The 27,502-nt window shown below is 30.1% G+C and overlaps 10 protein-coding genes across 10 annotated transcripts; 5 read left to right on the top strand and 5 right to left on the bottom strand.

The window, feature by feature from the left end:
- The first annotated feature begins 5,987 nt into the window (after positions 1–5,987).
- BX663DRAFT_504857 (pyridoxal phosphate-dependent transferase) lies at positions 5,988–7,700 on the top strand. Its single transcript, XM_051526982.1, has 6 exons — positions 5,988–6,065; positions 6,122–6,377; positions 6,461–6,592; positions 6,664–6,941; positions 7,034–7,373; positions 7,424–7,700. Exons 1-6 carry the CDS (start codon positions 6,035–6,037, stop codon positions 7,521–7,523), a joined length of 1,137 nt encoding a protein of 378 aa, XP_051384364.1. The 5' UTR covers positions 5,988–6,034; the 3' UTR covers positions 7,524–7,700.
- Positions 7,701–7,780: 80 nt separating this feature from the next.
- On the bottom strand, positions 7,781–8,077 carry BX663DRAFT_432302 (uncharacterized protein; the record flags this gene model as incomplete). Its single annotated transcript, XM_051522921.1, has 1 exon — positions 7,781–8,077. A coding segment is annotated over one exon (297 nt), but the record flags the coding sequence as incomplete, so codon positions are not given.
- Positions 8,078–9,685: 1,608 nt separating this feature from the next.
- On the bottom strand, positions 9,686–11,475 carry BX663DRAFT_542043 (uncharacterized protein). The gene is made up of 3 exons (XM_051530801.1): positions 11,384–11,475; positions 10,839–11,058; positions 9,686–10,048 (listed from the first exon to the last, which is right to left on the bottom strand). Exons 1-3 carry the CDS (start codon positions 11,425–11,427, stop codon positions 9,926–9,928), a joined length of 387 nt encoding a protein of 128 aa, XP_051384362.1. The 5' UTR covers positions 11,428–11,475; the 3' UTR covers positions 9,686–9,925.
- A 217-nt stretch (positions 11,476–11,692) lies between these two features.
- Positions 11,693–13,054, top strand: BX663DRAFT_340555 (3-methyl-2-oxobutanoate hydroxymethyltransferase). The gene is made up of 4 exons (XM_051522147.1): positions 11,693–11,941; positions 12,034–12,224; positions 12,310–12,453; positions 12,529–13,054. The coding sequence occupies exons 1-4, from the start codon at positions 11,770–11,772 to the stop codon at positions 12,886–12,888; spliced, it is 867 nt and encodes a 288-aa protein (XP_051384361.1). The 5' UTR covers positions 11,693–11,769; the 3' UTR covers positions 12,889–13,054.
- A 161-nt stretch (positions 13,055–13,215) lies between these two features.
- On the bottom strand, positions 13,216–13,998 carry BX663DRAFT_504852 (uncharacterized protein). Its single transcript, XM_051526981.1, has one exon. It carries the CDS (start codon positions 13,983–13,985, stop codon positions 13,269–13,271), a length of 717 nt encoding a protein of 238 aa, XP_051384360.1. The 5' UTR covers positions 13,986–13,998; the 3' UTR covers positions 13,216–13,268.
- A 669-nt stretch (positions 13,999–14,667) lies between these two features.
- Positions 14,668–15,633, bottom strand: BX663DRAFT_504849 (cytidine deaminase). Its single transcript, XM_051526980.1, has 7 exons — positions 15,554–15,633; positions 15,415–15,495; positions 15,313–15,339; positions 15,219–15,262; positions 15,079–15,158; positions 14,822–15,022; positions 14,668–14,753 (listed from the first exon to the last, which is right to left on the bottom strand). The coding sequence occupies exons 1-6, from the start codon at positions 15,612–15,614 to the stop codon at positions 14,899–14,901; spliced, it is 417 nt and encodes a 138-aa protein (XP_051384359.1). The 5' UTR covers positions 15,615–15,633; the 3' UTR covers positions 14,668–14,753; positions 14,822–14,898.
- Positions 15,634–18,033: 2,400 nt separating this feature from the next.
- Positions 18,034–18,742, top strand: BX663DRAFT_504839 (uncharacterized protein). The gene is made up of 3 exons (XM_051526979.1): positions 18,034–18,191; positions 18,258–18,379; positions 18,458–18,742. The coding sequence occupies exons 1-3, from the start codon at positions 18,087–18,089 to the stop codon at positions 18,699–18,701; spliced, it is 471 nt and encodes a 156-aa protein (XP_051384358.1). The 5' UTR covers positions 18,034–18,086; the 3' UTR covers positions 18,702–18,742.
- On the bottom strand, positions 18,743–20,527 carry BX663DRAFT_504838 (uncharacterized protein). Its single transcript, XM_051526978.1, has one exon. It carries the CDS (start codon positions 20,458–20,460, stop codon positions 18,829–18,831), a length of 1,632 nt encoding a protein of 543 aa, XP_051384357.1. The 5' UTR covers positions 20,461–20,527; the 3' UTR covers positions 18,743–18,828.
- A 2,162-nt stretch (positions 20,528–22,689) lies between these two features.
- BX663DRAFT_504836 (flavin reductase like domain-containing protein) lies at positions 22,690–23,862 on the top strand. The gene has a single exon (XM_051526977.1). It carries the CDS (start codon positions 22,793–22,795, stop codon positions 23,795–23,797), a length of 1,005 nt encoding a protein of 334 aa, XP_051384356.1. The 5' UTR covers positions 22,690–22,792; the 3' UTR covers positions 23,798–23,862.
- A 57-nt stretch (positions 23,863–23,919) lies between these two features.
- Positions 23,920–26,441, top strand: BX663DRAFT_340334 (uncharacterized protein). Its single transcript, XM_051522146.1, has 3 exons — positions 23,920–24,810; positions 24,908–25,023; positions 25,093–26,441. Exons 1-3 carry the CDS (start codon positions 24,041–24,043, stop codon positions 26,181–26,183), a joined length of 1,977 nt encoding a protein of 658 aa, XP_051384355.1. The 5' UTR covers positions 23,920–24,040; the 3' UTR covers positions 26,184–26,441.
- Positions 26,442–27,502: the final 1,061 nt, after the last annotated feature.

Below are 27,502 nucleotides of genomic sequence, written 5' to 3'. Positions count from 1 at the left end.
AGGTAGTAATCAACCATAAGGGTTACTCCTGGTAATTACTTATACTAAGTCAGATGGAAAAGGCTATGGCGAAAGCGATGATTACTTGGGAGTCTGCTAGTAATTTCCATGACTACTCTCTCTCTCTTTCCTATTAGAAAATATTGGGCACGTTGTAATGAACAAGCGCCTTCAAATGAAGCTAACCTTGTATCTACTAATGATAGACCTAATAATAATGATAACAATAAACGAAAGTGTCGTCGTAACAATGCTAGTTACAATTCTAAAAGAATCAAAATTTAAACATTAGCATTTGTCAATTAAATAAAATAAAATATATATGTATATACTACTCCATCCTACCCAAGTATAATATTATTGTAGCCATCAACAACTTAAATGTTATTTAGAAACTAGACAAGAGTATTTATCATGAAAATATATAAACAAGCAATTTTATGCATATTAAAAAAAAAAAAAAAAAAAAAAAAAAAAATGTGTATATATTTCTTCAATTTTCCCAAATAGCTTGATAAGTTTATTTTTTAGTGAGCGCAGTCACGTTCTTATCATCAATAAATATTCTATGAGCCTGTGTTACCTTCCATCAGCCATGGGAGGCACTATACAGACGGGGCGATTTTCAGTGCTATTCATAGCCCGGCATAAAACAGGCTCCCCACATTTCTGAAAAAAAAAAAAGGGAAAAAAAAAGAAAAAAAAGAAGGAAATTAAACATTCGTGCCTTTTATATCGTTTTATAATGAAATGTTACACGAGTGACTACTATTTGCATCTTTAATATTATAATAATAATTATAATAATAATAATAATAATAATAAAAAAAAAAAAAAAAAATACACGTATTTTATGTTATGTTTTTTATTAGATAGATTAATGATACTTTTTTACTTATCGACCGACTAGGACAGTACAGTATATTCTAGTACTATGTATTCAAGCAGTTGCTATTAATCTTTATTTTTTATGAATGAAAGATTTAGTTTAATTGCTGTTTATACGTATTATAAAAATCACACATAGTAAATACAAAATATTCAATAAAATAAAATAATTCAGGAACAATAAGGAACCAATATTGTATAATAAAAAGAAAACGACAATAAAAATAAAGATAAAAAAAATATAGATATTTGAGTCATAAATGCACTCCATTACTTGAAATGAGCTGTCAATAAATGATCTATTCTGATCTGATTCAATCTAAACCTTAGCAAATGTTCAAGTTCTATTATATATGATTTATATGATTTACCCCTTATTAAATCATAAAATGAGGATGATGTAATAGCATAGTATAATATATATATGTGTGTGTTGTCTATGACTACCGTTGGCCTTCAGCTAATTATATACCATTTTAAGCATTAAAATTAATATCAGAAAAAAAAAAAAAGTTAACGTTGTCTAGGTGATAGTAACTATATAATAATAAAGTAATAGATATATATCGTATAAAGGTAACTATATAATTCATGTTTTCACTTAAAAGGCATAAAATACATAAAATACATATAATAGAATTAATAATAAGCATATAAGCCAGTTTTAGCTAGTTTTAGCTAATTTTAACCAGTATTATTATGCTTTGATTGATATTAATTCATTAGTATATTCCAATAATATCTCAAATACATATTTAGCATACATATAAATATGCTATGCTATTTTATTACAAAAGACTACTGTTATTTATCAGAAAAAAAAAAAAAAAATTACATACATATATGAGTAATAGCAGTAGCAGCAGTATTAATAGTAATTTAGTCTAATAATAATAACTGTTCATTCATTCATTCTACTGTATAGTATATATATGCTCTAAGATAACATAACATATCATATCAAACTATAATATAACATAATAGAATGCAATATAATACAATATAATATGGTAAACTCTATTTCTCTATTTTTTACATGTCCTTTGCGATCTTATTCTATCTTGTCTGATTTTATTTTCTCTCTCTCTTTCTCTATCTCTCTCTCTCTCTCTATCTATCTCCCTTCCTTTTTCCTTCATTTTTTCTTCTTCTTCTTCTTCTCCCTTCCTTCCTTCTATAGTAAATTAAATTTGGGGCGGAGCGCGAAATGCGATTTCCTATAAACTCCGCGATTTCTTTTTTAACGATTTTTCTAATGGTTTATTTGATTTTTGAACTATGGGATGTTATACATTTTGATTATTGATTAAGATATTGGTAATGCTCGTTTTATTTTGAAGTTTCTTCTGTATACGGCTGCTTCTATATGCTTTATATCCTTTTGTTTATAGTCGGCGATTATAATTTTACCTGCTGTTATTCAATTTAATTGTACATATAAGGTGTTGTAGTGTTTCACAAAATTGCGTCAAATTTACTCTTTTTCACTCTTGTTATATATGCTTTTTATTAGAAGTAATATATATTAAGCATATAGTTACAGGTCTTCATCTATATGTAGTTTTTTCTCTTTTTAATGAGATAAAACTTATAAAAAATGCTAAATTATAACATATATTATAGAAATTCGGAAGTTAACGTGGCAATGTTTTATGATTTTCGGCTCTTTTAATGCACAACATAAAATAATGAAGATACATTAATAAAATTGTATTTAATGAAAAATTGACAAAATTTACATTATTTTCATAACTTCTTAACCTCATCTACGTATATGAACGTTTATTTCGACAACTATCATGTTATTTTATACGATTTAGCCATTTAGCTGCATAATAATTCTTTTCTTTAATAAAAACATCATTTTTTTTTATTTAATATAATTATTGCATTAACAAAAAGGTTTACTTCCTGTTTAATATCGTTTTTTCGCAAATTCGTCACTAATTTGAATAACATTTTTGCATCCTTTCCATTAACACATAGATCATTACATACAATAGAATGAGATCAATTCCTTATGATAAAAGGATGGATATTTTAGCAAAACTTAATGCTATGGAGTCTTATAGAGATGTTTCTAAGGCCATGAGCGTGTCAACTAGGACAAATAGTAGAATTGCCAAAGAAAATCAAATTGAGATTAACGTAAAAGAAGGTATACCAAAGAAGATTAGCCTATTACTTGGAAGATTGATTGCGCAATCATTTTATACTGGTCATTTTTTCACTGCCCAGAACTTAAATGGTCAAGGGTATGATATTTCCGCGCAAACCATTCGCAAATTCCTAAAATCCTTCGATTTTGTTTTGAAGATTAAGAAATCTGCATTGCCATTGACGAGTGAGCGTAGGTGAAATCGGTTAAAATGCGTTAAAACTCACGGAAATTGGACGGTTGAGGATTGGGAAAGGTTGTCATTAGTGATAAAACAAAATTAATCGTTTTGGTTTAGATGGGAAGCAATAGACATGCGTAAAAAAGGGTGAAGCGCTAAAAGACTATTATGTCAACTTTGAGTACAAAGATGGGGGTAGAAGCTGAATATTTTCGAATTGTTTCACGTAATATGGTCCCAGTTTTATTGCTGTTATAGAACAAGCTCAGGATATAATCATAAGTGATATTATAGTAGATGAATTACGTAATAAAGGATAAATTATAAGCCTGAATATAAAATAAAAAATCTGTATATAATATCTTGTAAATAATATATAACTTATTGACATCCAACCAACTAAATGTATCAATTATAAGACATCGTACCATTTCTAAATATTTATTTTTATAACCTTGATAAAGGATTCAGGTCGTCTTTGATCCAATAAAATAAAACATAAAAGATATCAGGAACATATACTCAGATCAAATAATAAATTTTTTATTTAAAACTTAATCAGATCATTATAACGCTCAATGGATAATCCATAGATTCAGTCTCTTGAATTAACAAGATGTACATATTTGAATACTAACATTGTTTCATAATTCACGCTCTTTCATAGCTATTTTTATTATTTCTTTGATTCAGGATTCATTAGTATAAATACAAGTAGTTGAATAGACATGAAATAATCTTTATCTTTTCAATACTTTTTATTATTATTTTTTACATTGAGTAAACAGTTTCAAGCTTTACTTCTTTTTTGTTTTCTTTCTCTTTTTCTTCTTTTTATTTTTTATATAAGCCATACCACAACAATCATTCTCAGCGTCCCATGGCTTGCAGGTACTAATATAGCAAATTGCATTCTAACATATGAACTGTTTACGAGTGTTCTATTTATCATAAGCTTCTAACACAAGTGTCCATTTATAGATATAACTCTGAGGTATCTGTTCTATGCTGTATCTACTGTGCAGCGTTTGATACGTTTCGTCACTTAGTGGTCGACTGCACCAAATAGTTGTTGTTATGATTGTAGTCGTTTTTACAACTAAGTTAATAGAAATACACCATCATTTATTTACATAATAAAGAGGTTATTCAAATAAAACTAGTGTATTGTACTTCACAGCATAATATTTATTCTACATTCAGTTTTAATAACAATCATTGTTAGACTGTTTGAGCATTAAAAAATAATTATATACATTGTATTGTGTAATAATAAGAATTCAATAGGGTTATGATTGTTATATTCAATCACATAATTATTTATATAAGTCATACATATTGTATATACATCTATAATCTTGAATATTGTTATGTAATAATATCTTAGAGGATGATAATAATAGTAGCATATAAATAATTGGTATTGTTATAGTTGACATATTCACTATGAATTAATATTAACGCGTTGCTTACCCCAGAGATAATGATTGGGTATATTTTTAGTAACAGTGACAGCTCAGGGGGGGATAAAAATAAAAATATATCTTATTACAAGCAGAATTATTCAGAGATAATATTTACATGATACTTTATTATACTAGTATTCACTTATTCAAATCACACTTCTATTAATATCACTTACCTTGTAAAAAAAACATATAAATAGCTCTTGTCATTTTCCTATGTTATTTTTTTCTTAATAAACTATACAGAGTTTTCACAGACTTGTCCGTTCTGTTTTCTCTTTCCTTGTCTTTTGCATTTAAAACAGTTGCAAGTGTGGCAAAGTATACTGACCGAATTATTTCCTGCTAATAGTATTTCATCCGGACTTATCTATGATGGTCTTCGATATCTTCATCTTCTGCAATTTATTCGCAATGTCCCTTTTATTGGCATAATCCGTTGTCAACTATGAAATTACTGTTGGCAGTACGGGAATACTAATATGCATCCCATCTTTTCCGTTGCTGTTGATCAAATGCGTTTTCGTACAGTGAATCTCCTGTATAATCTACTTAATTATGGGTAACCTTATTATCTTTATCTCCTGTGCTATCGTATCGATCTACAGGTACATATTTATGCAACATTCAAGAATACTACAATGCAAGTAAAAAAAAAATAATTTGTTACATTGTAATATATAAAGTTTATAATAGGTGTTCTTTTACACAAAAAACACATTATTATTTTTATTAAAGACTGGCTAGCAATAATTATTCCCATGTTCATACCCCTTTTTTGTTAATAACTTTATTGAGGAATAATATTTTATATTGAAAAAGATATTAGCCTAGTATATACTATTTAATTGATATTATTCCATTACTAGAAAATAAAAGTTATACCATATTTATTATACAGTACATGAATAGCAAATATACATTTGATAGGTATAAATAAAATACGAGGAAGCTGTATTATTTACTAAGTAGAAGAATATTCCCTTGATTGTGTCATTAATTGTCAGAAAAAAAAAGATATTATGTCATTTTGCCCCACAAAATCTAAAATACGGAAATTAAAATGTTAAAAATATACCCTTTATTTCTCTTTTCCAGGAGTATTTAATTGGCTCTTTAAATCAAAAATTCCGGGGAAAAAATAAAGCCTTTCATCTCTATTATTTTTTTTTTCCTGAAAAAGCAGCTTTATTTATGATTGTCAATCAATTGAGAAAATTTGTCACACGCAGTAAAGTAATAGCATTAAATAATTTTTACTTTTTCTTTTTCCTTTTCCTTTTCCTTTCCTTTCTTTTTTTTTCTTTTTTCTACATTACTTATTATTACTGTTAAATTAAAATGGCACCTCATAAACTTTGTATGATTCCTGGTAAAGTCAGTTTAAATTGCGTATTTTTATAATTTATTATTTAATATACTCTATAGGACCTATCGAGTTCCATGAAGATGTGCTTACTGCCATGAGTACCCCTGCTACTTCCCACGTTGATCCTAACTTTGTTCCTATCTTTGGCGAAGCTATCGAAATGGTTCGTGAAGTTCTCTTAACAAAGACTGCTCAACCATTTATCGTCTCAGGTTCTTGTACTTTGGGATGGGATATGATGGTTAATTTAATCGAAGAAAATGATGAAGTTTTAGCTTTAAATACAGGCTATTTTGGTGATCATTTCTCTGAATGGTAAATAAATTTCTATATATTGTAGCTGAATACTGACAAGTTTTTTTTTTTTTTTTTTTTTTTTTTTTTTTTTTTTTTTTTAGTTTAGAAATTTATGGTGCTAAAGTTACTACTCTTCGTGCTGAAGTTGGTACTTACCCATCCATTGATTCATTAAAAAAGGCTTTAAATGAAAAAAAATACAAGTTTGTTGCTGTTACTCATGTTGATACTTCGTAAGTCATAATTTTGTTCATAATAGGGTTGCATTTTTTTTTCTTAAAAAAAAAGAAAAAATATTAAATAGCACTGGTGTTTTATCTGACATTAAAACCATTACACAAATTGTGAAATCCATTTCTCCTGAGACCTTAGTCGTTGTTGATGGTGTTTGTTCTGTTGGTTCAGAAGAAATACGTTTTGATGAATGGGGATTAGATATTGTTATTACTGGTTCTCAAAAGGGATTGGGTGTTCCTCCTGGTCTTTCTATAGTCGTTGCTTCTCAAGAGGCTATGAAAAAATACAAAGACAGAACAACCCCTATTGTTTCATACTATTCTAACTGGAATAAATGGTTACCTAGTAAGTTTTTGGAGATAATATACATAAACATAAGAACAAAGAAGGAATATATTAGTTTGTTTAGTAAAAGTTAATCTTCATTTTGGTAATAGTTATGCAAGCTTACGAATCTCGTAAACCAGCATATTTTGCCACACCTGCTGTACAATTGATTTATGCTCTTCATACCTCTCTTAAGAAAATAACTAGCAAGCCTATGGAAACTCGTTTTGAAAAGCATAAACAAGTTGCTGCTAATTTTAGACAAACTATACGAGATTTAGGTTTGAAGCCAGTTGCTCAATGTGAAGAGTGTTCTGCTAATGGTATGACAGCTATCTGGTTACCCGAAGGTATTGAGATTCCTCAACTGGTTTCTGCTCTCGCAAGTAAAGGTGTTCAAATTGCTGGTGGAATTTTAAACGGTTTAGCTGGAAAATATTTCAGAATTGGGTGAGTTGTAACAATATATTAAATCTAAAATTTACTCAACCCTCTTTTAGTCACATGGGTATCTCAATTATGGAACCTGAACGTCATCATATAGATAGGGTTATTGAAGCATTAAGCGAATCTTTAAAGGAACTCGGCTATAAGGCTTAAGCTGATGTCTTTATTTTATGATAAATGATAATAATAATTTGAAGTTTTATAAATGTATAATTGATAATGATTGCAAAACAAACAGAAGAAGTTTCAGAACATAAATATTCAACTTGTTATATTTTATAAATAAAAAAACAAACTGTCTATACAGATTATTTATTTATAAAGAGCAAATGACATTATGTATAGCTTTATGAGAATTTAAGCAGCGAATACTACAATAAGGTTGTAATTTACAACTGTTAGTTGAGTAACTATTTCACCAGTAGTGCACCGGGTTCTGAGAGAGGATCTGGAGGTAGCTTTTCATGAAAGAGGTAATCCATTTCATGTAGAGTGATGCAAATAGCTGGCCAGCGGATTGTCCAAGGAGCCACATTCTGTGAGTATTTTAGCTTTTTAATAGGTAGTTGGTTTAGCAGGAAGGAGAGTGGGTCTGTGACCGTTCTTGGTATTTGGAGTCGACGTTGCATATGTAGACACTCAATAGAATGAGTAGGACTGAACATTTGAGAAGGATGGTAGGGACATGGATGAGGTATACCACCAGGGCTGTTGGAGATACAGTATTTTACTCTAAAATTTGACGATTTCGATCTCGGACTAGACGCTTTTATTTTTTTTTAGACAAGTTAAGCCATTGAAGCAAGCAGATGTGCAGAAATTTAAAAACGGTTCTATTATCTTGACACGATCTCGTCTCGTGTTTTGAGTGATACTTCTATATCATCAATCATTGCATTGGCCTACTTTTTATGCAGTCAAAAGAAGAATCTTTTTTTTTTTGGTCTTGAAAGAAGCGATGATCCAGAATTGAGGAGAATTTATCAAATTGCTGCAAGGTCATTCGAGTCTTTCACAACAAAAGAAGAAGAAAACCTCAGTCATACCATGGATGTCATGGAAAACACAAATAGTTAATTACAGAAGATTTCGAATTGTGTTGACAAATTTTTTTTAAAAAAAAAACAAAAAAATAAAAAAAAATATCATTCTGGAGAAAATAAAGCGATACGCTGAAGATGGCTTTGAATATACAAGCAAGAAGTTGAAAATAATTCGAGATGAGACTATAACAGTTACACCTGTTGGGAAAGTAATCATTACAGACCTTTATTTTACAATCAAGCTACGAGAAAAACCAGGAAAGTTTTTTTGGGAGGAGTGTTACGAAAAAGGAAGAAGTCAAGATTTGTTCAACCGCTACGGGTCCGCATTAACATCGAGAGATGCCTTTCAAAAGAACACCTTGTAAGGATGACTCTTCTCTCCCCTCCCCCATGTACTACAAACATTAATAGCATTTAAAAAGTCATTCTATATGTGTATAATAATAATAAAAACACTCTACAAATAATCAATCAGCATAAATTTCATACTATAAAAAAGGTTATCTTGAAAATTAAGGGCAATTTAGATATGACAAAAATCATGTTTTATCATATTGCGTATGTTTCGTATGTACCGTATGTACCGTATGTTGCGTATATTGCGTATGTTGCCTTAATATTTCTTAAAAATATTATAAAGACAAAAGTGTCAACGAGACCGGACAATAGTTCTAAAGTCAATCACTTTATTTATGATGGGAGTATTTATAAGAATTGTTAAAGAGGTCTAACATAAGATGTGAATCAGAAAAGTGTTAGTTAACGACTGAATAAAATATGTTATAGACAATGAAGTGTTAGAAGTTTTAATATTATTTGATAAGGTGGATCAAAAGAGTTTCAGGGGGAATCTAGATAGAATTCCTTGTATAATTTTCTGATTCACATGTCTAATCAAGAAACATGACATTATAAATCAACTCATGATATTTATAACTAGTATTTATCCTATCTTTCTCTTTTCATTGAATAAACTACTTCAATGATAAAGGTTAGTCTGATATTTGACATCTTGCAACAAGATTTAGCCGTTAAAGCGTTATACAAATTATTTATAATTCTATAGGAGGCAATTAATAATAATAAAAAAAAGGAGAGTGGGAGGGGGAAGATCTATCCGAAGTGTAACAAAGACAAATAGTTTTAATTATGCTCTTCCATGGAAAGCATTGCACCTATTAGACCTTTTGTTTATGTGAAAAAAATTTTTTTTTCTTCTCCTATTTTTATTTCACACTCTCGTTTTTGTTTTTTCTTTTTTCTTCTTCTTTTTGTTAAAGTGAAGTTTTGAAGATATTGGTCACGTTAAATAAACAATCTTTAGTGAAGTTTTGAGGATATTGGTCACTTTAAATCAACAATCTTTAGTGAAGTTTAAAGACATAGGTCACTTTAAATAAAAACAATCTTTAGTGAAGTTCTAATGATGATGGTCACTTTAAATAAACATTCATTAATATCGCTGTGAGGATAATAGTGATTTCTATTGTCCAATATCGAGAGTATGTTTCATTTGTAGTTTTCGCGTCTCTCGTTAAATAAGACTGTGAAAGGAAGCACATAATGATCAACCTCCACGATTGGTTGCTTCTGGAAACAGTAGCCTTTTTTATTATATAATGAAGCTACTGGCTAATTGGATCATTACCTTTCATTATTATTATTATTATTAATTAAAAATGAAAAAACACACATATTATCAATAAATAAATATCTATTTTTAAAACTTTTCTATAATAATGAATCTAATCATTGACGACTTGTAGAAGAAGAGCCGTCTAATGATGTTTAGAAAAGAGTCAAAATGAGCTTTGTAGATGTCTATGTACTTTATTTATTGTCCTTTTTATTTGGTTAATGAGTTTACATAATGGTATGATTATGAAGCATATTTTGCTTTCTTACCTTAAAAAAAAGGGAAGGGGCTGTTTTCATTATAATCATACTTCATAGATGTATTTTCTTAATAAAAGTTGTTATTTCCCTTTCTAAGATCTAACCACTGTTTCCTGAATAGTATCGAACTGATGGTAGAATTACATGCATAAAATGCGGTATAATAAAGTGTATATGTATATATAAAGAAGCTTATATTTTAAATAAAAGATAGCAACGTAAATTCAGCTCTTATGATTATATAGAGCAACTAGCTCAAAACACTCTACTTTTTTTTCGTTTTGATGCTGATAATGGCCTCATAGGTTTAACCGTAATGGGGCAAATCTTAGTGTTAAATATGAACAATCATAATTTTACAGTTTGTGTATATAACAGAGCTGCTTTCCAAAACAGTTTTTTTTTTTTTTTTTTTTTTTTTTTTTTTTTTTTCGAGAGGTTTTGGTTTGAAAGGCTCCAAAGCATCTGCCTTTCTCTTTTCGGCTATATGTTCCTTAAATTCTTTTTTAAGTTTCTCCACATCTACTTGCTTCAATGGCTCAACTTTAGAAAATTTGATGATCCCAAATGGAGAAATACAGCCGACAATAGTAACATTAGCACCACGTCTGCTATGAACTTCTACGTTAGCAGGATCACCTTTTTTCGACCAGATACGACTTCTCAACATTTGAGTATAAAACCCGGCTGCATCAATAAAAATACAATTCTTCTGAAAGTCAACGCCAACTTTTTCCATTTGCTTCCTATTTTATGACGAAGAAAAGGTATTCTTTCAGCATTTCTGTCAGCATTGTATTTCAATACTTGCTTCAACAAGAAGCGGAATATCTCTGTCAAGTGTTTCCAAAGATTAGGCAAAGAAATAGTGAAGTTTACAAAGTTTTCAGATAATGCCTCTTTAGCCTTTTCAAAAGTCGAAGAAGGATTCCTATCGAAATGCTTCACAAAAAATTTTGCATGCTGAGACAAAAGGTCTGCTAATGTTCCTCTATTGGCCTTTTTTTTTCCATTGATTTATCTGGCAAAACATCTCCATTACCTGCATTGAATTCCTTCAGTGAAACATACCCACTGTTTCTTAGGATCATACACTTATTGGCAGCTTTGGGCATACTCAATCTCTCTTCCTGTATAAATAAGTCCAGGAAGGTGTGATCCACAAAGGCAATAGTATCTAATTTAATTTTTGAATTTGTCCCAAAAATAAATAAATAAGTGTCCAGCTCGGGATCGAAATCATCCAATGAAATTTTTGAAATCGTTTAATTTTAGAATAAAAAGACTACTGCACTTTCAAAAAACGGCATTAAATTTCAAGTCACCTGAAGTTCAAAATTAAGTTGAGCTTGAACAATTTTTGTAAACTTTTTTTTAGTAACAAAACGTTCTGTCAATTCTCTTCTTCCTTTTTTTTTTCATTTTATTTTTGTTTTTATCAAAGAGCTAATAAAAAAATGTCTTATATTTTATCTCGTCTTCAATTAAAAGGTATTAATATGTTAACTAGACCTGTTATTGGCCGAGCATTTGCGCCAAGAGTTATTTCTGTAGTACCGAAATATTCTTTGACAAACAAAGTCAGAAACTACTCTAGTCGACCTATGGAAAACAATAATACTGCGCAAAGTAAGCTTTTTTTTTTTTTTTTTTTTTTTTTTTTTTTTTTTTTAAGTATTGTGTAACTTAATTTAGTTAACTCCATTGAATATATTTTATAGGAAGACCAAAGGTGTCTATTAAAACCATTCAAAACATGTATAAACGTAAAGAGCCTATTTCAATGATGACAGCACAAGATTATCCCTCTGGTTTAGTTGTAGACCAATCTGGTATTGATATATGCTTAGTTGGTGATTCTTTAGCTATGGTCAGTTTAGGCTATGATTCAACTAATCCTCTTACTGTTGAGGTAATTTTTTTTTTTTTTTTTTTTTTTTTTTTTTTTTTTGCTGTTGCTGTTGTTGTTATTGTTATTGATAATTCTGATTATATAGGATATGCTGCATCATTGTCGTGCAGTTGCAAGGGGGGCCAAGGCACCTTTTCTTGTTGCAGATTTACCCTATGGTAGCTATGAAGCATGCCCTGATGATGCAGTCCGAGTCTCTCTTCGTTTCTTAAAGGAAGGAAATTGCGATGTAAGTTTTGATTCATAAGTATTTTAAATTATTATTAAAGTCTTTGTTTTATTTTATTTTATCTTTTTAACTTAGGCAGTTAAATTAGAAGGCGGAATAGAAATGGCAGAAACAATTCGTAGAATAACTCAAGTTGGAATTCCAGTGTTGGCTCATATTGGTTTAACACCTCAGAGACAATCAGCTTTAGGTGGATTTAGAGTTCAGGGTAAGACAGCTAAACAAGCAAGTGCGTTACTGAAAGATGCGTTTGCGGTTCAAGAAGCAGGTGCTTTTGGTGTGGTTCTAGAAGCAATGCCTTCAGAAATTGCAGAATATATTACACAACAGCTAAAAATTCCTACAATTGGTATTGGTGCTGGTGTTGAGTGTTCAGGTCAAGTTTTAGTTCAAAATGATGCTTTAGGTTTATTTGACAAATTCGTTCCCAAGTAAGTTGTAAATAATAATAAAAATTGACATTTTACTAATGAATTTAATTATAGATTTACAAAGCAATATTGTAACTTGAACCAAATTATTGTGACAGCTTTAAGGGAATATCATGAAGAAGTGAAGTCAAAAAAATTCCCCGCATCTCAACACACGTATCCTATTGATCCTGCTCAATTAGAGAAGTTCTATGCTTTAGAAAGAGAAAGACTTGGTTTAGATAATAATGACAATGATAATAATCATAATGGCGAAGAAGAAAAGAGAGAAGTACATGCTACCATGTAAACTCAAAATGTATACATTTAATAAAAAATAGAAAAAAAAACATTTATTTGATTAGGTGGTAGATGATAGTGGGGGGGGGAGGGGATATACATTATTTACTTTCCTTCAAATTGTATTGTGCAGTTATGACCATTAAAAATAGGCTTTTTTGTCATTTTATATGAGTTTAATAGTTCAGTGACTTTACAAATGAGTTGCGATCTCATTTTTTCATCTGCTATATTTTGTCCCTTTTTATGTACAATATCAACTTTCACTTTGTTTCCTTTATCCAAAAATTGTATCGCCTTATTTAATTTATGCTCCATGTCATGATTACTCACATTCCAACCAAATGATATTTCTTTTAAAATAGATTCCGGTACTGCTAGGCTCTTTTTCTTTTTACTTTTTTTCTCTTTTTCAAATAAAGTCTTTTTATCAAATAGTCTACATACTGGATTAGGCTGTGCGGCGGGGTCAACTTCTATCAAGAAATAACGAGAACGATCAACTTCGTCAAGAACATTCATTAATCGACAATGATCATGTACTTGCCCATTTTCATCAATAAATGTAATAAATCGTGCACTGATTTCTTCATCACGGCGTAGTCGACCCGCTGGTGCAACTTTTGCTTGCTGCTTGTTATATTCTACTGATTGTAAGGGCTCTATAGGCTTAGATGTCCGAGGATTATTTTGCTTTTGTCTAATCGCATTTAGTGTTGATTGAAGTGAAAGTGATTGTGAATTTGATTTATAATTTCTATTCAAAATAGGTTGAAATAGGAGCTTTAAGGGATGTTTTAGATATCTTTGATTTGGTAGCATTTTTTTTTTTTTTAGTAGTAGAAAAGATGATTTAAAAATGGGCCTTTTCCCCCTGTTTGATTTTTAAATAAATAAAATAAAAGACCTGTCACACGTCATTCCATTTATAGAAATATAACTGGGAATATGTAGAACTAAAATCAAACTATTCAAAAAAAAAAAAAAAAAAAAAAAGGAATGTAATATATGAATATGTATAGGAGATAAATTTATCTTTATTTGCTTTTTTTTTTCTTAAATAGCATTTAGATAGTTAATCCAATACCTTCTAAAGTGCTAGAAACAGTTGATTTTTGGACCACCTTTCCATTAAGAGACTCTAAATTTTCATTTCTAATAAGAAAGTAAAGGCAAATTTCGACTTCAATAAACGGGCGCCAGCTATTTTAATAAATCGATATGATTATTGGATAATATCTGCCCGAGAAGTTTCTAAACAGCAGTCTATACCCGTACCAGATCCATTTTTTAAAGGTGAGGACTTATCAGAACGATCCAATTAAAGAACACCGAAAATCTGCTTATGACTAAAAACATCCAACACAAAACGTTCTAATTTGATCCCTTTTGGCTTCGTAGGCTATATTAATTCTCAAGTTTGAAGATTAATATAAGGGATTTTTTTTATTCGTAATATGATACTCTTATTCATTCATATTTGATGCTTTTTTTTTAGGCACCATGTTAGGGTAGGGTGTATTGTTGATGTTATTATAAATAATATATTTATATATACACATAGAAAGTGTTAGCAGGAAAATCATTAAGGTAAATTAGAGATAATAAAGGCGAATTATACATTTCAATAATGAATATACGATATCTCAAATATTAAGAACAGGACAGAGAAAAGATATTTTAATAAGTTTATTAGCAAGCTTCGTCTTTGCTGGTATGATGAAATAGACATTTTCTACATATCATCAGAGGTAAATGCAAATGGCAATAGTTGGCCAAATGTGTATTCTTTATGTTCACCTTTGTTATTCAAGAAAAATACAGGCATATTTGGTGATGAAAATTCCGCAATGAATTGTCTACATATTATAATAATTCACTTATTTATTCTATTTTACACTTTTATGTCTTATACCTGCAAATACCACATGGTGATACAAATTCAACTTGATCAGTCGATACGGCTAAGGCTTTAAACTTTTGATGACCTTCACTCTTTATGAAACAATCATTATTTGTAAATGATAATTAACATGATAAAATAGTTATACTTACTACAGCTTTAACATAAGCAGTCCTTTCAGCGCAGATTGCAGCTCCTTTTATATTATCAATAAAAATAATTTTGTGCATTATTAAATTACTTTACCAAAAGAAGCATTCTCGACATTGCATCCTAAATGATGAGTGAACACTTACTTTTCAATATTTGCTAGTGGTATTATTTCTTTTATTTCTGATTAAATTTTACCTTTGAAAAATGTGCCATCTTCAGACAATAAGGCAGCACCCACCCTAAATTTTGAATATGGGGAATATGAAGTTTCTCTAGCTAAAATTTTATTTTTATTTATATTGATTACTAAAATTCATCGTTTTTAAATTGTTACCTATTAATGCTAATTGAAAAAGTTTTTCTTTTTCATCTTGTTGAAGTGTAAAGTTTGTCATAAGATTAGATTAAGAAAATAGGCTTAAAAAGAAAAAAAAGAAAAAAAGTAGAATAAGCTTTATTTCGAGCCCTGAGAATTTTCACTGAAAATTCAAAAAAGGAAATATCTTCCTTTTATTGTAATGTGTGAGTGCTTAAAATATCCATAATAGGTATAGGCTTAACAGGGATCTTATTCCTAAATCTTCATCAACAAATAGCATACGTCTAGGTTTGATGCTTGACTGAGGGTAACAGCTGTGTTATAGGATCCATTAGAATTTTCTACTGGACATAATCATTTTTATAGATCTTGTATCTTTTTACCTAAAACTCAATAGCATTACTACTATTTGAAAATATATATGTCGTCTTTTATTTTAGATCTAATTCATTGTTTAGGCATCTATCCCAATAATTCTTCAGAACGCTCAATCTGACCAAAACAATTCTTAACAGTAATATTAAACATTCTTAACCTTAATCTCTAGGTATACATTGTTGAAGCTCTTTCTGCTTCCTGGCGCTTTTTATTGAAAAAAGAAAACTGCCTTTTTGGAAAGCTTAACAGCAAAATTATTTTCATATTGTAGTCTCTATCAATTCTTCAATTTAAAATGTTTATTCATATTAGACCTGAAATATTACCCAACTGAAGTTTTTCTAAAGAACCAACAACAGCAATACTACTTTTACCCTCCCAAATCAAAGATCTTTTAACAGCTTTCATGGCAAACAAAAATCAAAGTGGCTATCCTCACTGCAATGATACAATCTCCCTCTACAGGTATGGGTCTCCAAAACAGACTCTTTCTCAACCGCAATTCAGATGTCCCTCCTGTACTAAGGAAATACATACTTACGAACTATATATCACTCTCTGTAATACAATGGGTACTGACTTCACTCATTCCTATTTTATTTATCAACTCCATATCCCTCCAACAACAAATTCCCCATTTATCTACTTAACTTACAGATGTCTAGCATGAGATCCAAAATTTGAAAAATTTACTACAAGATCAGATTGCCTAGCATAATTTAACTTCATCTCCCCCCCCCAAAACCCCTATTTCATCTGTCCCTCTTCCTACACAACCTATGTCTATCTCAAATCATAATTCTACTCTTTTTCCTTGGTGTGACCCCCGCCAAAATCAACCACATTAGAAATTTCCCTTCTCATGATTAGTATGAATACCCGAGCTCACAAAGCGGAATCAGTAGCTTGCGCTTTTTCCGACTACCCCCATAGCTTAACCAAGATTTTACATTTGTCAGCTTTTTTCATTAAGACTCGTCTTCCCATAGGTACGATTCGTAAAAAATTCAAAAACCAAGATAACAGTATGTTAGATATATATTAACCCACTTTCTTCCTAATCTATTTTGGCCATATGCTTGAATTAAAGAATTAATTAACTAAATTCAATATCTTTCATGCTACATAATTCAATCCCTACAATAATAGCTACCTCACCTTCAAGACCTTACTTAGCTGAATTAAGTAGTATGTTACGATGTGAATATAAAATTACTCCAATGTTAGCTTTCTTGGATATTAAATCTGCTTATGATACAGTCGATCGGTGAATTATTTAGAATATATTACGTCCTATAGCGCCTTACTTATTGTTAACTCTTCTTCAGAATCTATTTGATGATGTTCAAATTGAAATTCTCCTGCAGAATGAAACTTCCTATTGTCTCAGGACATCTACAGGTGTTTTAAAAGGTTTTATTTTGCCTCCTTTCCTATACTCACTAAACATTAATAGCTTACCTCGGATGCTACGGTCTTGAGAGATTCCAATATATTCCTACATCAACTACCTGTTGTATACCGATGATTCAGCCTTGATAGCCTCCTCCTTATCTCAAATGACTGACTTCCTATAATACTATGAACGCTACATCTATGATGTTGGCTTTCGATGGGACCACCTCCTATAACAGATCCCATTTTGTTTTCATTAAATATACTTCTGACCCGACCTAACTAATCACCATAAAAATTGCAGTCAGTGAACGATACATTGGCTAACTATCCAACTTGTATTATATGAAGTGGATCACCTCCATTATGAAAAAAGAGCCGCCACCACCATTTATAACCTTTGGCTAAAAGTTCCTCGATTGGATGTATGCACCTTTAACAATCATAAACCGATAGTTCCGTTATCAAACCCATTCTGCTATTTAGAATCTACTTCTCCCCCTTTTTTTCTCTCTCTTGAGCCCATGAAGGGTTTTTAATTCATTTGCTTTTTTTTTTTTTAAAAAAAAAAAAAAAAAAAAAAAAAAAAAAAAAAAAAAAAAAAACTTCCCCAAGCAATTTTGATATATAATTATCAGTGTGCTCATTGGGTTTAAATTTCATTCATAAAATACATATTTTTTAAAAGTATTAGCTTTTTTTTTTGACAGTGATTAATAATACAATTTCTTTTTCTTTCTTTCTTTTTTTTTTAATAATTCTTAAGCTTTGAACAATGATTAACGACATTTGGGCTGAAAGTGATAGTGAGGAACAAATCAAATACGAGAAAACACTTGCAGAGAATGAATGGAATCGTCTTCAAGAAGATCATGGCAATGTAATCTAGATTTTTTTTTTTAAAAAAAACGATCGATTTGTGACTAATCACATAATTATTATAAAGGTTGGTTATAAAGAAGGTATAGTGGAAGGAAAAGAAGTAAATATGCAACGAGGGTTTGATCGAGGATATATCGAAGGACTTTCCATCGGGAAAGCAGTAGGTAGACTTCGTGGTATAGTTAGGTAAAGTTTTATACTTTCAAAAAAAAAAAAAAAAAAAAAAAAAAATAAGCTTATTACTTACTCTTGATTTATGTTTAGTTGTCAAGTTATCTTTTATAGACAAATAATGAAAAATGAAGAAGCAGCAAAAGAATTGGATATATTATTTGATGAAATAGATAAAACTGAAGTTCATCATATCTTTAACGTTGATTATTTTAGACAAGATGGTCCTAAGGATGTCGATAATTATATTGCGCCTGAAGTTTTTGTTAAAAACCTGGAAGAAAAAGTGAATTCAACATTGAAGTTGATTACAGAAAAGTATTCTCCCTCCTCCTAAATATATATATATATATGTAATATACGCATAGATGATAAACAAATACATATTGTAATTATTTTGTATATAAACAAAGTTTATTATTGTTAAAAAAAAGATATACATTGATTATATACATAAATATATATTATGAAGGCGGCATGTTAATGAAGTACTCTAAATCTTGCGCTTGTTGTTGAGCTGCTCTAGCTGCTGCTTCAACCCAAGCAAAGGAACTGGGCTCTAAAACACCTCCATGCTGAATAATAAATTCTAAAGCCTCATTATGATGAATATCTTGCCTTGATGATATAATATGATTTTCTGATGTTAAGACTTGATGCTCTACAAAATATTGATAGCTGTTCCAACATGGTATACTGCAAAGTGCAATTTGCTGAGGAACTGAAGGATTACTACGGTAGCTTTTAAGTAAAATCTCGTTTATCCATTCGTAAACAAATGGCTGTTTACAATGATAGCAGTAGTGACGTATACCGTGTATATCACTATTAATATGATCTGGTATTTTATAACTAATGGAATCAATGCTATTGTCTCTTTCGATTTCTTTTAGTAAATTTCGGATTGCAATTTCACGTAAGGAAGGAATAAAGGATAATGTAGTTGCAGAAGTATTTTGATTCTTTTTTATTAATGTTACATCTTCTTTGTCTTTACTGAATAACCTCTCTATTAAATATTCATTTGTATAAAGTCTTGCTGACAAGCTATCGAAATGATTTGATAAAGTAGATGTACTAGGCAATAATCTTTGTCTATTTTTGTCAGTTGAATGATGAAGTAAATGAGAAGCTATTTCATAATAAGCACCAAAAGGGTTCCCTTTAATAATAACTTGTAATTCTGTTTGAGCAAGCAATACATTGGGCAGCAAATCAAAATAGTTATAGCTTAGATTAATAAGTCGAAGATGATTATCTTTTGTAAGCCTTACAAGTTCATCTACAATACGTAAAGGCAAAATAGATAATTGATTATGAGACAAATCTAGCATTATTAATTCATTGCATCTCGAAAAAATGGTACTAGTATCTGGCAAACTCTGAATACGATTATATGATAAATTTAGATGGCGTAATTGTTTTAATTCATTAAATGTAGTAGGGAGCAAGCTGTTTAGGTTATTAAACGAGACATCTAATTCTATTAGGGAATGCATATGAGAAATAGAGTCTGGTAAATATTTAATTAAATTTCCACCATATTCTGATCCCAATTGAAATTCTCGCATCTTTTTCCATTCACCAATACTTTCTGGTAATGTCTTTATACAGTTGTTATCCAGCTTTAATACTTCCAGTTGGGTCAAATAAAATGGCATCTCATCAGGTATTATTTCAATCTTATTTTCAGATAAATGGAGTTGCTTTAATTGACGTAAGTGAAGATAGATGATGGGTGATATGATTGTAATTTGATTACAGGATAAGTTAAGTTGTGTTAATCTTTTAAAACGGCTAATGCTATCCGGTATATTAGTTAATTGATTACGTGAAGCATCTAAGGTAATAGAAACTGGTCGATTTAATTTCGTATTTGAATAAAGAGATAAAAGACGATCATCAAGGTCTTCTGTTGAAATTCCAAGTCTTCTAAAGTTGATAGCAATCTGATTAACATTAATAGGTAAAGATGGATACGTTGTTGAATCTGGTAGATATGTATACGATATATCGTCTTCAATAGATTGATTATTAACTATAGGTGAACCAACTTTTACTCCATCAATTGTTTTTCCACCGCTTAAATAGGTCATGGTTATTAGAAAGAAAAAAGAAAGGAAAAGAAATAAGGAATAATAATGATAATGATAATAAAAAAAAAACTAAAAGAAAAAGAATCTGATAAAATAAATAGTATTTATTTTATTTTATTTTTTTTTTTTTTTTTTGTTCTAAATCATGTGAAACCCATATATGGTAATAGACAGAAGCATTATCAGATTTTGATTTACAATTATTTTATACTTATAAATAAATATAAATTATAAAAATATATGTTTTTAACTTTATATAGTTACAGTGTATATTTTTGCTAAAGAAAAAAGAAAAAAAAAACCTATATCTTCTTCCTCAAAGTGATGTCGTTCTTTAAAATTTTATTATGCTATGCCTTCAAAGCATTTTATGAAATAATTAAAGAACTTTTTGATTTTTCTTCAAGTATGTATAAAATCCCCTTTAATGCTACTTTTAACGACGACAAACTGAAATTACTTGGAGAAGTAAGTATAGCATAAATAAATAAGTAGGTAAGTGAATATACTTATAATTTCAACCAATTAGTGTTTTATCAATTGCTTTAGACGTATAACTCATTGATAAAAAAAAAAAAAAACCGAATTATTTCAAAATATTTGTACAATACACGAATTTTATACAAAAATTTGTATTTTTATCATTTTTAACCCAAGGGCAGCTAAATATAAGAAACTTGGTTTTATAATAGTACACGTCCTTGTTGATGGTGTATTAGAAATCAGACGGCATGCGTCAACATTGGCTCGATCATGTTTGGCTCTTTTTATGGCGGCAGATTTGAATCCAGAAAGTTGATAATATTCACTTGTGGAAGTTTTACGTATTCTATGTCTTTGTCTACTGTGGCCAGCACCAGTACTAACACCGTTGCAAGCAACAAAAACATCACGCAATCCAGGATCCAACCCCCATACAGTAGCAGTATTTAAATCAATCTTAGCGGCAATATCAATAGGTGTCAAAGTGGCTTCAGCAGCACGGGAAGGTCGTTCGCAAATAAATTCCAAAACAATACCATCGGTACGAATAACACCAGTAAAGTTCTTATTCTACGTATCCTAATCACTTTACTTGGCTTTATTATTTCAAAAACGATAGTTCACTCACTCCATCAAACTCCCAGAAATGCTCCTTATTGTCCTAAGTAACTCGAATCTGGGATATTCTCCATGAGGATTGTTCGTTCCGGGACCATTCAAGTTAGGTGAATCATATCCTAATCTGGATGATCATCATAGTAGTCTGATAGTCTATTGGTGGCCTTTCTTGTTAAATGGAACAAGATTATAGCTTCTTGTGTATACATTCACCCAAAAAACTAAACGTGTCTCAATATATCCCACTTTCATGTCGATATCCCACTTTTGTATCAGTATCCCACTTTCATATTGGTGTCCCATTTTCGCATTGGTGTCCCAATCCAATTTTGAAACGACCAAATTTTTTCTCGTTGGCCCAACCTAGTTTCTTTGACTGTAATAACTTATCTAACTTTCAACGTGCAGAATAATCTCATTAAAACTTATTATTTCAAATATTTTTAGCAAAATAAAGCTTAAATGAAACTCTTGCTCATCTTATCAAATCTTTATGCGTAAATTTAATGGTTAAATATGTTAATAATGTACCACTTGTATTCTCTGTTAAACTCATTTATCTAATGAACTCTATAAGAGAAGACCCTAAATTTGTTGTATTCGTTATTCTTAATATTTATAAGTCAAAAAATAGTCATTCTGAAATCTTTTTCTTTGTATTATTACTATACTAATCTTGTTTAAGAACTTTTTTTTTGTAACTGATTATAAAAGATTTATCAAATAACATTTAATATTTTTACAGTCTTATCTGCTGTATCTTTTTTTTTTTTTTTTTTTTTTTTTTTTTTTTTGTGTAATACATTTCATACAACTAGGACTAAAGATAAAGATGGCTTTATTTCTACTTGCTTTATAAAACACTATAACAGCAGAGAAATCTTTCAAATTGGGAAGTTAGAGATTCAAATACTCTTCTTTATTTATAATGTCATTCAATTGAAATGTGTTATAATTTATCTTCATCCTATTAGATCCATTACCAAATTTATCTACGGTATTGTTCTGTACATTATAATAATATGTTCAAAGTCAATTAATACAATTGGGTATCTATTTAAAAATAATAAAAAAATGTATTTTTTTTTTTTTTTTTTTTTTTAAAGAAAAAAAAAAAAGATCCGACGTCATTATTAGAAGAATTTGAATGAATAAAAGAAGCATATAAATCAAATCAAAACATGTATTTCTTTATTTTCTATTTTGGTTTTCCTTCTTTTTTTTTTTAAGTATGCTTTTAAAACGAGTTACAACTAGGCTGGTACCTTTCAGACACTATTACTTATTACGATATTTTACAACTAATAAAAGGGTCATTGAAGATGTCCGGGGTATTATGAGAAAAGTACCTCAACCAGTCGTAGTCGTGACAACTTCAAAACCTGACGAACCTCATCAAAGACGTGGTATTACAGTAGGTTCTTTTACTTCGATCTGTCTAAATCCGGAACCACTTGTTTCATTCTGCGTAAGAACACCTTCACGAGCTTCTAAATTACTTCATTCTTCTGGAAGCATGGTTCTAAATATGCTCGCTCATGAACAAGTGCAACAATCAGTGGCCTTCTCTTCGCCTAATTCAGAGCAATTCAAAGACATTCCATTCTATGATGATCCAATTACAGGTTTACCAGTATTAATGGGGACATTGGGAGCTATGCATTGCAAAGCATATAAAGTCGTTCAATTAGGTGATCATGAACTTTGGATTACAAAGGTACTTAAAGTGGAAGAAGGAGTTGGAGGTGAACATGGTCTTCGAGAAGAAGCTCAACCTTTACTTTATTATGATCGAGGATATCGAAGTGTAGGAGATCAAATTTTTATGAAAGCCTTTACGGATGACAACGATCATACATTTGATACTGCAAAATGGATGCATAGAGCTCATTTACGAATGGCGTGGAATTATATTCGGGAATTAGGACCTGATAAAGCTGAACCGATTATTAAAGAGACAATGCAAAGACATTTCCAAAATAGTCCATCTAAGAGTAAAGACTATCATGAAACAATTACATCTTTTTATATTGCATTAATATCAGCTGCTATTAAAAGTTTTCAAGGCGGGGTGTATCGTGATACTACAGATTTTTTTGCTTTGGTTGAGAAATTCCCTGAATTATTAGATACAAAAACGATTGAAACTTATTATTCCCCAGATAAATTATATACTGAAGAAGCAAAACATAATTTTATACAGCCTGATTTAAAGCCTTTACCAAAATATCTTTAGAATAAAAGCAACATAGAACATAGGAAATGATAAAGTAGTAGCAGTAGCAGTAACAGTAGTAGTAGTAGTAGTAGTAATAGTAGTAATAGTAGTAGTAGTAGAAGTAGTAGAATCTTGGCGGAAAGTAAAATAAACACATTACAATTGTACAAATCTGAATTTCTGCTTTTCTTTTTTCCTTTTTTTCTCTCTCTCTCTCTTTTTTAACAGAAAAAAAAAAGAAAAGAAACGAAACGAAAAAGAATGACTCCTAGTCCACTCCATATCAAATTAGAAATTGTACTAGACAATGGCAATAAATCATTAAAATATTTTCCAAGTGATCGAATTGAAGGAAAAATTTTCCTTACTGCAAATCGAAACTACAGTTTACGAAACTTTCGATTAGTATGGACGGGTCGTATTCAAGTTCAACCAATTCAATCCAATAAAGAATTTTACACTTATTTTAAAGAATCTTGGAAACTCAGTCCTAATTTAAAAAAATCACCAACAAAAGTACAAAAAGGATCTACTCAGGTACCTTTTTATTTTACAAATCTCATTTTAGCTAGTGAGCAACAAGTGCAAGAACCGAACGTGGAATTGCAAAAGAATAAACCACTTGGTTTAACCTTTGTAGTTCATGTACCCAATGACCGTCCTTTACCGAGTTGCACAGAAATAGGTGTTCTATCACCTAATCGAATTGTTTATTTATTAGAGGCTTATGTTCACGAATCACAGTCTAAATTTTTTACTCAGAAAACTGTACCTGTTTTTGAACCCATCTATACCCGAATCCCCGAAATGGCAATACCTCAAAGAGTTGAACAAGTATTTATGGTTTCTTTATCTTCAGATGAAAAAAAAGAATTTACCTCAGCTATGCGCGTTACTTTACCATATCAAGGCTCACAACCGGGAACCACTATTCCAGTCTCTATATTCATTTGGAATAACATGGAATTTACAAGGAAACAAGGCATTTCTATTTCTTTATTTAGAATCAATCAAGTTATTGCTAACGGGAGGTGAATATATATGTATACAAATATATACGTATACATGTATATATATATATGTATATATATATATAATGCTTATTATTAAATTTACATGATTACTTAGAGCCTATACATCACAGGGCGAAAAAATTCACCGTGTTGTAACTGATTTAAATATAAAGTCAGAACATAATGATCAAAAAGTGCAAACAGTAAGAATTGGAATACCTATTCCAAAAGGTACAATGCCAACTATTAAATTTGAACAAAGCCAATTACTATCTATTAGTTATTATATTCGTGTTCAAGTATTTGCTCAAGAAGGCATTTATACAACTTCAGAAGGTAAAAAATCACAATTCATGATGATTGATTTACCTTTCGTTATTGGTACTTTATCGACACCCACCTCTTCTTCTTCTTCTCCTTCTACAATGTCTATTCATTCACCTAAATCACTTTCAAGCAATATCATTTCATCACCACCTATGTCCCCTTTATTATTGCCTGAGCAAGTCAATAATCAAACATCATTTGATATGAATAGCAAGCGAAGAGGCAATAATACGACGTCTACATTAATAGAAGAATCGTTTAACAGAAGTTCTATTAGTAGCATATTTAGAAAATCATCTACTAGTAGTAACAGTACATCCTCTGATACATCTAATAGTAAAAAGAAGAAAAACATATTTTCAACGTTACGATTGTATCGCGGCACTAAAAACGTTTATTCCCCACAACAACAACAACAACAACAACAACAACAACAACAACAACAGTCATCAATCTCTGCTCAACTTACGGTAGCACAAGCAACAGATACAAACCAAAGTGTTAAAATATCACCTGCAGTTGTTATGATGCCTGCTATAAAAAGCAATAAATTAGGACAGGAATTAATAGAGGAGGGTATATTTGATAAGTTAACAAATAATGATACCAAATCAGAAGCAGACGAAAAAGAAGAAAAGGATCAATGTGATAGATTTCTCGAAAGGGAGAGTCAAATCTCGAATACAGTTATGACTAGAAAAAAGCAAGAGCAACAAGCGAGATTTAATATGTTTCCAGATGAGGATGATGACGAAGAGGAAGAAGAAGTAAATCAAGATAAGTTTAGTGATGAACAAGTGGCAGAAACAGATAATAATGGAAACGAATCATCCAATACGTTTAATTTATTTGATGATGATGATGATGATGATGACGATGATGATGAAAAAGATCAAGTAGTTCATTGTTTTACAGAACAAACAGCTGACTTTGTTGTTGATGAAAGAGTTAAACCGCATCATGAGCAAAGCATAATAAATGACAGTAATAGCCAGAGTGATAACAGTTATAATTTATTGGGTGATTTAGTAAGAAAAAAAAAATTGGCTATCAAATCAAAATAAATTTCTTGATAAATCAAAGGATATTTTGAAAATATACTTTTATGTTCCTCTCTTTGTTTATTTATTTCGATAAAGAGCGACCTTACTATCCATACATCTATCAAAAGTCAATCAGTAAGTTTAAGTTAGAAGTTAGAAAATATTATTATTATTTTATTTTATTTTTTATCATTGTTTCTTTATCAAAATAAATATCCAAAGTCCACATATAAATCTTTGAATTAGCTTCGTCTTGTCATGCGTCTATCAGAAATGTCTATAGAACAAATAAAGAAATAGTGATAAGCTTATTATTCCTTTCTTGATCGCCGAATTAATAAAATAAACCTTAATAATTACTTTTTGAGATAATAGGATTTTATGTTCAAAGTAAATCTTGCTAATTTTCAATTATTTATAGCTTATTTTGACATACCCTGCAAGACCCAATACATATAATTCTATATTGCTAACACTATCAATCAAAAATTGATAATAGATTTGTCTATTGTTATTCGATTAACTCTTACATTCTATGTCGATATTGACTTTATTTTGATTATATCCTTCCTTCTTGACTTAACTTTAGACTGCACGACTCTCACACTCTTGACGCAATACATGGCATTACGTTCTTTATATATATGAACAGCTTGTCATGTTCTCCTATTATACAATCTGAATCTCTTCTTCTTTTCTTCCGCTTTCTGTAGGTATTAAACCACCTTGTGATATCCCTATTAAGACTTTAGAAAGTAAATATGTATATATAATTGTAAAACTACAAAAAGACTAGTGAAGTCAACGTGACTGAACAATAGTCCTAGAAGTTGATCATATTAAGTGACAAGTATTTATATAAGAATGCAGGCATATCTGAGATGAAAGAGGAATCAGAAAAATATTAATTACGACCGAATAATATTTAGTATTATTAATAAAGTATACAACGTCCTTAGTAAATTGATAGATCATGAAGAAATAGATATTAATAAGTTAAAATCCCTTTTCTACTATTTGTTCAGGTACTTTAAATAAAGGGTAATTAATTATTTTGATGATTGTCAAATTATTTACTTGATATCAGATCGTGACGCACTTCCTTTGTCTAGTTTAGCCAAGCCAAATGCTTGAATATTAACTTGACCGATATACTTCATTATTCCCCTTTTTTTTACGATGCTTATCAGAACACTTACTCTAACTAACCAGTTTCCAACAGTCTACACATCTTTATTTTCATACTGACTCATTTGTTATCTTAGCTTCAATGCTCTTTATCTTACGATCTTTTTTTTTTCTTTTGCTAAATAAGTCTCAGTCATACTTTTTGATCATAT

This window comes from Cokeromyces recurvatus (assembly GCF_025118155.1).
Source record: "Cokeromyces recurvatus strain NRRL 2243 chromosome Unknown BX663scaffold_8, whole genome shotgun sequence".
Taxonomy (NCBI): Eukaryota; Fungi; Mucoromycota; class Mucoromycetes; order Mucorales; family Mucoraceae; genus Cokeromyces; species Cokeromyces recurvatus.
The sequence above is the reverse complement of the archived record's forward strand: the minus strand, read 5'-3'. Positions and strand labels throughout refer to the sequence as shown.

Excerpts from the sequence above, each read along its gene's own strand:
- BX663DRAFT_542043 (XM_051530801.1), bottom strand. The coding sequence starts at position 11,427 with ATGCCCAAAGCTGCCAATAAGTGTATGATCCTAAGAAACAGTGG. Across the intron at positions 11,059-11,383 it reads ATGATCCTAAGAAACAGTGG|GAAGCAAATGGAAAAAGTTG; the intron begins GTATGTTTCACT and ends GTCATAAAATAG. Across the intron at positions 10,049-10,838 it reads AAGTTGAGCCATTGAAGCAA|CCAGTAGCTTCATTATATAA; the intron begins GTAGATGTGGAG and ends TGATCCAATTAG.
- BX663DRAFT_504836 (XM_051526977.1), top strand. The coding sequence starts at position 22,793 with ATGCTTTTAAAACGAGTTACAACTAGGCTGGTACCTTTCAGACACTAT.
- BX663DRAFT_504849 (XM_051526980.1), bottom strand. The coding sequence starts at position 15,614 with ATGACAAACTTTACACTTCAACAAGATGAAAAAGAAAAACTTTTTCAA. Across the intron at positions 15,340-15,414 it reads AGATGGCACATTTTTCAAAG|GATGCAATGTCGAGAATGCT; the intron begins GTAAAATTTAAT and ends CTCATCATTTAG. Across the intron at positions 15,263-15,312 it reads TGTCGAGAATGCTTCTTTTG|GAGCTGCAATCTGCGCTGAA; the intron begins GTAAAGTAATTT and ends ATAATATAAAAG.
- BX663DRAFT_504839 (XM_051526979.1), top strand. The coding sequence starts at position 18,087 with ATGATTAACGACATTTGGGCTGAAAGTGATAGTGAGGAACAAATCAAA. Across the intron at positions 18,192-18,257 it reads TTCAAGAAGATCATGGCAAT|GTTGGTTATAAAGAAGGTAT; the intron begins GTAATCTAGATT and ends ATTATTATAAAG. Across the intron at positions 18,380-18,457 it reads AGACTTCGTGGTATAGTTAG|TTGTCAAGTTATCTTTTATA; the intron begins GTAAAGTTTTAT and ends ATTTATGTTTAG.
- BX663DRAFT_504857 (XM_051526982.1), top strand. The coding sequence starts at position 6,035 with ATGGCACCTCATAAACTTTGTATGATTCCTG. Across the intron at positions 6,066-6,121 it reads TAAACTTTGTATGATTCCTG|GACCTATCGAGTTCCATGAA; the intron begins GTAAAGTCAGTT and ends TATACTCTATAG. Across the intron at positions 6,593-6,663 it reads GTTACTCATGTTGATACTTC|CACTGGTGTTTTATCTGACA; the intron begins GTAAGTCATAAT and ends AATATTAAATAG.
- BX663DRAFT_340555 (XM_051522147.1), top strand. The coding sequence starts at position 11,770 with ATGTCTTATATTTTATCTCGTCTTCAATTAAAAGGTATTAATATGTTA. Across the intron at positions 12,225-12,309 it reads CTAATCCTCTTACTGTTGAG|GATATGCTGCATCATTGTCG; the intron begins GTAATTTTTTTT and ends CTGATTATATAG. Across the intron at positions 12,454-12,528 it reads TAAAGGAAGGAAATTGCGAT|GCAGTTAAATTAGAAGGCGG; the intron begins GTAAGTTTTGAT and ends TTTTTAACTTAG.
- BX663DRAFT_504852 (XM_051526981.1), bottom strand. The coding sequence starts at position 13,985 with ATGCTACCAAATCAAAGATATCTAAAACATCCCTTAAAGCTCCTATTT.
- BX663DRAFT_504838 (XM_051526978.1), bottom strand. The coding sequence starts at position 20,460 with ATGACCTATTTAAGCGGTGGAAAAACAATTGATGGAGTAAAAGTTGGT.
- BX663DRAFT_340334 (XM_051522146.1), top strand. The coding sequence starts at position 24,041 with ATGACTCCTAGTCCACTCCATATCAAATTAGAAATTGTACTAGACAAT. Across the intron at positions 24,811-24,907 it reads CAAGTTATTGCTAACGGGAG|AGCCTATACATCACAGGGCG; the intron begins GTGAATATATAT and ends ATGATTACTTAG. Across the intron at positions 25,024-25,092 it reads TGGAATACCTATTCCAAAAG|TATTTGCTCAAGAAGGCATT; the intron begins GTACAATGCCAA and ends TTCGTGTTCAAG.